Below are 8,768 nucleotides of genomic sequence, written 5' to 3' on the forward strand. Positions count from 1 at the left end.
TGTGGCTATGCAGGTGGCATGGAAGCCACAGGGACACCCAAGAAGAGCTCTGCAGAGCCCTGTAGGGGTAAGGGACTGTAAAGGGACTAAGCGATACCAGAACTGCCTGGTCTGGATCTGGGACCCAGGAGGCCAAGAGGTACATAAATGGACTTGTCTGGGTCAGAGGCCTCAGAGGGTTAAGAGGTAAAAGAGCAGCTTTGCCCAGGTCTGAGCCCAAGGTTGGGCCAAGAGCCCAACATACACAGAGGGTTGAGGTCAACAAGGCCAGACTGAAATAAGTGGGCCATGGCTAGAGGGTGGCAGCCAGAATAACAGTGGGCTAAAGCCAAGAGGGCAGAGGCCCCTACAGGAAAGGTTTAGGGTGTTGTCTGACTAACACCTGCTAGGTATGGGTGTGGCTACAGGGGAGGATAGAGGCCTCATTAGTTGCATCAAAACACAACAGGTGAAGTAAAGGAAGGGTAGTTCAAGGAGATGAAGGAAAGCAGGAAGTGCTTGACCACCAGAGGGCATCACAGCTACCCCGGGGCCTCCATCCTGCTACACAGGGGTTAAGTATGCATGTCCAAGATGCTGAGGATTTGTATTTGATAAAGCTATAAAAGTAGCCAGATAGTTACTTATGGATTTACATTTAGAGTGAGGTGGAAAATATTTCACAAACCCAAGTGTTTTGTGGAACATAGCCTTTGATTTATTTCATGTGTTCTCAGCAAACCCAGGCAGGGGGCTATTAGGAATCTGCCTGTTTTCCTGCTAGGAGCAGGGTAGCCTCTTAGGTACACCTGGATTGTAACAAGAGAAGGCAGCTGGCTCAGATCTGTGGAGCTGCAAGCCCTTACATGGTCTCCATGGCCATGATGTTTCAAAGCCCTGGACCCTGGGGAGGTGCTGTACAAATCTGAGGGAGTTGTTGTGATTTGAGTGCCACACACCTATGAACAGCAGCAGCAAAACCATCAGCTTCAAAAGAGACAAGAATCTCAACCTTGTTTGAGCTGCTTAGGTTCTAGAAAACACATTTCATTTCAGAAACACTGTGTAAGCACTTCTAAGATGGAAGACTTTTCAGAACTTCTGTTTTGCAACAGAACTTGTGTTTTTGAAAAATTTAATTTTATTCTGTAACCATATTGAAGCCAGCACTTCTCACAAAAGGAAAATTTCAAGCTTTGTTCTGCGTTAGGTAGGATTTCCAGAACTTAAGGTGTGATAGCTTAACACTAAAGTTTTAATTTTACACTTGCTTTTCTGCTTCCTTCTTTCCACCCCAATCCATGCTTCAAATGGATTGGCAGAAGGTCCAAAGTCCCTGCCTACAAATAGATTTAACCATCAAATGCAGCTGCCCTTGTGCAAGTCCTTAACAAAGACATACTAGTACAGTGTTACCCCTTATTAACATTTCTATACCAGTGGAAAGCCATATGTTATATCACAAATTAAACCCTTAATGATGATAGGCCTTAAAAAGGTCTTGGTTAAGACTATGATCTTAATTAGGGTAATTAATAAACCAGTAACTCTCAGTCAGGGTGCCATGGTATCCTGGAGCACCTTGAGATCCTCTCACAGGTGCCATGTAATGTCACCGCTCTTGAGATGCAAACATGATTTACAGAGTAAAGCCAGAGATTTCAAATTGGAATTCATACCACTAAACAGATCAGAACCTGCTGTAATCTTTCTGAGCTCTTTGCAATGGAAGAATTGCTCTATTATTTTTCTGCAGTCAAAGAATGAGTGAAAATTAAGAGTTGGCATTTTGAGATGTACCTGGAGTCTGTGAAGGGGGATCTTGAGTCTAAAACGGTTGACAGCCACTGTAGTAAACATACCTTTGCACATGCAGTGCGTTCTTTTCTCAACTACCACTGAAACTGCTAATCCTGTTTGCTTCCAGGACTGGAGAAAAATAAATCTTGACACACCACCTTTACTCCCAGGCCCATGTATTCTAGTATCACTAATGAAGGGTGCTCAGAAGTAGAGTACTTGCTCATAAAAAAAGAACATATGCTAGGAAATAGAAAAACAATTTATTAGAAAAGTGATACAAAAAAAAAAAAAAATCAAAACAGACTTTAAGTAGAAATTCTCTTGCATAATTCTAAGATTTACACTGGATAGGAAAAGTAAGTAAATAAGCAGCATATTTACACACATTTTTTACCCTCTATTGCCAAGCTGATACAATTCAAATAGCTAGCAGTTTAATATAGCAAAATGCAAAGTTATACATCTAGATACAAAGAATGCAAACCATGCTAAATGAGAGGACTGAATGCTAGAAGTCAGGGACTGAACAGATTTTGGTTACCACTTTGGACAAAATCCTCAAAGAAATCTATTCTTATTGCAGTACTCTCATAAATTAAACACACTATTTCATATACAAAGTTACTTGGGATTCAGAATATTACTTAGTCCTTATGAAGTGCTGATAGAGCATCATCAAATTATGCTTCAAGAACTCAAGTTATAAACACATCTGATTTCCTATAAATGGTATACTATTATCCAGCCATTTCTCAATTCCCAAAACAACAGCATTATGGCTAAGGACGGAAGTTACACATAAACAGGTTTAAGTGATCAGGAACTGGTTTAAACCTATAGCAGAACAGAAGTTCAGTGTATATAAATCACTTTCAAAATGGCCAAAAGTGGTTTAAGATAAACTGGTTGGATGTATATCAGACTTAGATGATTTAGGTCAAAACAATTTATGGAACTTCTGTCCCAGATCCCCTCCTGATTCAAGTTAATGCACGGTCCCCCAGTACCCCAGGATGCTTTGTAGCATGGTTTGGAGAATCCCCTGGCTCCTGGCAGCAACCAGCTGGCTGGGTGGTATGCCTTAGTGCCTGCCCCTGGCTACTGGTTTAGGCCACTGCAGAGGTCTGGTCCACTTGCTTATCAGTTCAATCCATGCAGTTTAGATAAACCATATCTTAGTTTACCCACATTTTTTGTTGTTGACATTTTATGCTTTCCTAACCAACAATAAAAAAAATTGTCAACATGCATTAAAGTAAGTTTGAATATAGAAACATCTATACAGGTGCAATTTGTTACAACAATAAATAGATTAATCTTTGGCATCTAATATGGTTATAATATCTCTACTTTTTAAAGTATTTACAATATTTTCATAGCAACTCTTTAGTTGCATACTCCATAGGCGATCAAGTAACTTAGTAATAGTACTCTCAATTCCCAAACTGTTCTGACAATAAATTAGCATCTGATAATGCTGCTCTTTTACATCCTTGGGGAATTCATGAATTATATTATCAATTTCAGTGTCCTTTAGACAGCATCTGATGAGCTCTTTCCAGTTACGTGCTGGCACTTGCTTTATAAAACAATAATAAATATCACTCCATTCTGAAAGAAAAAGATACATCGGGTTATATTTTATAATAAACTAGTTTAAAAAAAAATGAACTAAGTTCAGATGAATCCAGTCCAACTGCTATTTAAAAATACTTGTAAAAAAAAGAAATCAAATAATTAATTTATCCTTTATGAGAAGGATCCATTCTGTTATTTAACATTCACTGGTATTCTAGTTCAAAAGAGTAAATCAACTAAGAGTAAACCTAATTAATCCAAAACATACTACTAAGCTATTGTCATGGACATTCATTTTTACTACTGCAAATTTCTGGGAAATTTCAACAGTAGAGTGTTTGCAACAGGGAGTGTTTGAATCTTCTAACCCGTAAATCACCTTCCTTTCCTCTGCTCCCCATGCCTTTCCCAGACCCATGTCTCCCTAATCTGGGAAAGGCTGAGAGCAGCAGCGGCTGGATTCCTCCCAAGGAATTACGAAGAAGCTTGTTTTACTTTGCATTGCAGCCCTTCTGTAGAAGATTAAATGCACCACTTCACTGAGAAACTTTAGAAAACATCTCAACCGATATATTTTCTTATACTTGTTTTGAATATAACTCAGATTTTTAGAGTACAGTTTTCTTGTTTGAGCAGAACTAATTTGCTCAGAGTGGAATCTTCTTATTCTTTTGATATGACAATTCAGCATTGAACAGAGTAGAGAGCATGATTTTAAAAACAAGCCGTGTCCATATATTTCCAGACTTTTTACAACCCTGACCTGGACTGGTTAACAAGCAGTTAGGAATGTTATAGGAAAAAAAATGCATCAAAAAAGGTGCAGATTAACTTGAAACGTCTTTTAACCGAACTTTCAAGGAACTGGCACAAATTGATTTCCTAGTCAAAAATGATCTTTTAAGAAGGCCATAAGTATAATTTAAATTGGTCTCTTAAGAGGGAACATTGCTTACTTTGTGAGTTCTTCACTGAAGTTTTAAGGTCTTACTTGCTTTTAATACATCTATAACCACTCTTATCAATGAATTGTACCTACCAATCTATTATGTTAATCAACAAAAAGCAAGGCAGATGTTCCTAACATCAGAAATGGAATGTAGTTTAATTATATTATAAAAATTATATGGAAAAAGATGTTGCTACAGATAAAGGCCTTTATGTCCCCACATACAGATTCAACTGCTGGTACGCAACAACTTGAATACTAGCAAACGCCACCAGGAGTGACCGGGGCTGGGGGGAGAGGTCAGGCAGGGACAGAGTCCTGCATCTGGCCCCCTTCCCTCTCCCCCCTGCCTCAGGCCAGGGCCAGGGCCACAGCTGCTCCACACCTCTCCACCATCACTTCGGGCCAGGACCGGCACCGCTCCCCACCCCCCTCCACCGCTTTGGGCCTGGGTCAGAGCCAGTGGTGGTTGCAGCAGAGCGCAGCCACCAGTCACCCACCCTCCCCTGTTAAGATTCTAAGGAATACAATTTTTTAATGCACCATTGTTCTGGGGTGTAATCACAATACACAGGAGAAAACTATTCTAAAAACGTTAAACAAATTCACATCTATTAATTCTTTACTTAATTGTTCCTTTATGTATATGAAACTGAAAAAAAAAAAAACAAACGATTTTGCTCAGTACTCTATTACTACCACTTCTAAATCCATAACATGCTGAGTTACCTTCAACAACCTACCTGTTGTTGAAATATGAAATAGATCTTTAACTTTTATCTGAGGTCTGGCTTTCCATTCCTGAACCTGCAAGATAAGCATCTGTATTTACTCCAACAGATCAGAATATAAAAGTTTGCTCATATATAGCAGACATACTTGAACCCCTTGATAATTTGTTGCAACAATATCTAAAATAGTAGGTTTGAGAGTCCATACTTTTCACAATAGAGATTAATTTGAAAAAACGTGAATAAACTTAAAACTGTTCATCTAGAATTAGCTCTGCTGCAAGCTAGGGAGTGCAGCATTTTGTCATAGCATTAACATGAAAACTAGCTTTCCTGTACATACTGAGCAGTGACAAATTAAACAATGTTTTCCAGAAGAAGTGATGAACATTTCTAATACCTCCTGAACACACTCATTTTCCTTGCTTCCTTTTACATCTAGGATACTGTGGCAGGAGGGAAGCCTCTTCATCCTTCTGCATGATAGAGGGTATCTAAAACAGTTTTACCTTTCATGATATTATAAAAGTTGCACAGATTTTGTAACAAGCTGAGAATTTCCCACTTACCTTCTGCATATTAGACTCTTGAGGATAAAAAGCATTATGGTTATATAGAAGCTTCACTGGTGCTTCAGTCCCCTGAGGAGCTTCTTCAGATGTATGGTTAGTAACATTAAGAAGTAGTTTATGGCTCTCACAACTTGCAACACCATTATCCTCAGGCAGTTTGGCTTTTAATCCAGAAATGGGACTGTTGGCTGCTTGATCTTGTGGACTCTGAGCAGAAGTTTCAGTCTCCAAAGGCAGTGCACTAGTTAGACCATTTTCCATATCAGGTAAAATGAGAACTTCAGTGCTGCCTTCAGACTCCTGTAAGGAATGAAATAATTTTTAAGTACAGAGTGTATGTAGTATTATAGGCAAACTTTCAAAAGTAGGGATACACCTGTTAGAGATTTTTGGGGCCGATACCAGTAGCCAATTTTTAAAGAGGCATATTGGCCAGTACCAATCCGATTTCCAATACACAGCCTAGCAGCATGGAGAGCTGTGTGCAGCTAGTAAATCTGTTCTGGTGGAAGGGGTGTGGGAAGGGGGCAGATCAAGGCTCCCACAGTGAGGGAGGGAGTGGGGCTGGGGCAGGAGCTGCCCACCCAGGGCAGGGCAGGGCGAGGCATGGGACGGAGATGCAGCTCATCCAGGGCTGGGGGAGGCGTGCAGAGAGGAGGGGGTTTGGCAGCTGGCCATTTAATCAGCCACATCAGGCCTATTTCCAATGCAGTCAAATTTCTTTATGTCAGCACCTATGTATTGGTACACCTTTATTCAAAAGTATTTCAGTGGACGCACTATTGAACACTAATTGCCCCCCGCAAATAAGACACCTCTCTGTAAAGATTTAGAAGTGATGATGCTAACAAGCGAATAAGGACAAATACCTCCCCCCTCCAAACTTTTCATATAGAAGCAGGGAAATTATGGGTCATCTTCTGTGTTTGTCAGGCACAATGAACTCAACATCTGTTGTAGGCAGATTTTCAGAGAAAGTGCTGAAAATCAGCATGAATCTCAGCTTTGCACATATGTCAGCTGTTCTTCAAGTGAGCTGAGGGACATTCTGTGGAATATTATGGACACTTTTGGGTTTCTGTTTACCCAGGACATTCATATCCTCTGGCTGGAAAGGGGTCAAATTCTTGCTCTGGGACAGGAGAACAAGGGTACTGTTATTATTTAGTTGTTAGGGTTGGCAATAAACTAAAGACTACATGCATGGATTTACCAGTCTGAGAGGTAATGACTAGCTATCCAGGTAGAAGCCTTTGAATGAGAATGAATGAGCTAAAATTTTTTGGGGGGGAAAAAAAAATGTTCTTCAACTTCTCCAAAAAAAAAAAAAAAAAAAATAGAAAACCCCCAAATAATGGAGACAGAATCCAAGATGTTGTTCCTGAGCCTTAGAAGGCTCACAGTAATTCCAAAGGAGTCAGAGAGACCAGATGAATTGTAGGAGAACATCACGTCTGACAGTTGTCTCTACTTATATGTAGCATTTTAAACTTGGCTTTTTCATGCTAACCTAAAATACTCCCTCTGTTGCTGTACTCTGCCTAAAATGCTAGCTCATTTTGGAAAGGTTGCTTGCATTGCTGAAATTATTTTGGTCATATAAAAAACTCTGTCCCTATAACAATAAGTCCTCACGGGGCATTTAAGCTCATTGGGACTGACTTAAAGGGCCTGAAGCCCAGTCTTGGGGTTGAAAAAGCCACAGGATTCACCCTTAAAAAGAATTTTTGCCTGGAGCTAGCTTAGACAGGGTTTTCAAAAGGTCTTGAGCAACTTTGTAAGTCTGCATCAATCCCTTATTAGGATGCAACTTTAAAAGAAAGTGTACTTTTCAGGCTCCAAAGCACCAACATCAACTATTTCCCTGTTGATCATTTTAGCAGATATATATCTGCTCTGATATTGTGAAGAAAGTTTTAGTGGAAAAAAAAATCTCACCAGCTCCCCCACTACCACATTTTGATCAAACTGGTCTCAATTACTTTTTGAAGCCTCTACAAAATATAGAACACTTTAAAATGTTGTGAATTGCATGCTGCTCCCTTACTAACGTACTTCAATGACTTAAATAAAGCATAATTCCTGATTTTTCAAACAGACCTTGCAGAAGAGAGTGAGTGAGTGAGTGTGTGTGTGTGGAACAGCAGTTAAACAAATGCCTTTGGAGACTCTACTATTATTAGATGTCTTCTACTATTATTAAATGTCTTCTTCAAAATATTACCATGAATGTCCCACCTCTGCATGATATCAGGAGTTAAAATTTTAGGTAAACATAACACACACACACACCTATCATTTTTTCATGGAAAAACTATAGATTTTACCAAAATTTCATCCAAGTGACTACTCTCCTTGAAAAGGCTGTCTTTGATTAACATATGCAACATCTTGGTACTTCGTTATCAGTGGCAGTTAACAAACATTTAGGTAAAGTGGAAAAGGACAAGGATTAGTAGAAGAATTGTAGTGGCAAGGAACTGATTAATGCAGAGACAACAGGTCATGTAAAAGTGTCACATTGGAGGGTTTTTACTAGTGGAGTTCATCAAGGAACACTATTGGGATTAATCTTTTATTATTTTAATTTAGTGTTAATTATACAAAAAATAGTTTTCTTAAGATGCTAATGGCACAGAATTAGGAGGCACTGCCAATACAGATGAGGATAAGGTTATCACCCTCCTGATGGCTGACACTAGCCCAGACATAATGGGGATCACGGAAACGTGGTGGGACTCTACGCATGACTGAGCGGTGAATGTCAAGGGCTATAGGTTGTACAGGAGGGACGGGATAGGAAGGAGAGGTGGGGGCATGGCACTATATCAAGGAGGAATACACATCCTCGTTAATTAGCAAGGTGTCAGAGGAGGGGCACTCTGAGATGCTTTGGGTCAGAGTACAAGGCAGTCAAGGGGTGAGAGATTTAATGGTGGGGGTCTACTACAGAGCTCCCAGCCAGGGAGAAGAGCTTGACCAGGAATTCTTGGGTCAGCTCAGAGAGGTAGTGAAGGCTAAGGATGTGGTAGTCATGGGGGACCTGAACTTCCTAGACATCTGCTGGGAAGAACAGTCAGCCAGGTCTGACCGCTCACGTAGGTTCTTGGCCAGAGTGCAGGACCTCCATCTAACCCAGGAGGTGCACAGCCCCAC

The 8,768-nt window shown here is 40.2% G+C and overlaps 1 protein-coding gene across 1 annotated transcript in view; it reads right to left on the minus strand.

Annotated features, from left to right (window-relative positions):
• Positions 1 to 1,938: 1,938 nt before the first annotated feature.
• Positions 1,939 to 8,768, minus strand: part of LOC109320749 (tumor necrosis factor receptor superfamily member 1A-like) — a 25,370-nt gene continuing 18,540 nt past the window's right edge. The window contains exons 8-10 of the mRNA XM_019551008.1: positions 5,610 to 5,912; positions 5,053 to 5,116; positions 1,939 to 3,393 (exon numbers count right to left, since the gene is read on the minus strand). Of these exons, the coding sequence (XP_019406553.1) occupies positions 3,095 to 3,393; positions 5,053 to 5,116; positions 5,610 to 5,912 (666 nt within the window). The 3' untranslated portion in view covers positions 1,939 to 3,094. The remainder of the gene's footprint in view (positions 3,394 to 5,052; positions 5,117 to 5,609; positions 5,913 to 8,768) is intronic.

The sequence above is a fragment of the Crocodylus porosus genome, unplaced genomic scaffold (assembly GCF_001723895.1).
Source record: "Crocodylus porosus isolate Cpor-Errol unplaced genomic scaffold, CroPor_comp1, whole genome shotgun sequence".
Classification (NCBI taxonomy): Eukaryota; Metazoa; Chordata; order Crocodylia; family Crocodylidae; genus Crocodylus; species Crocodylus porosus.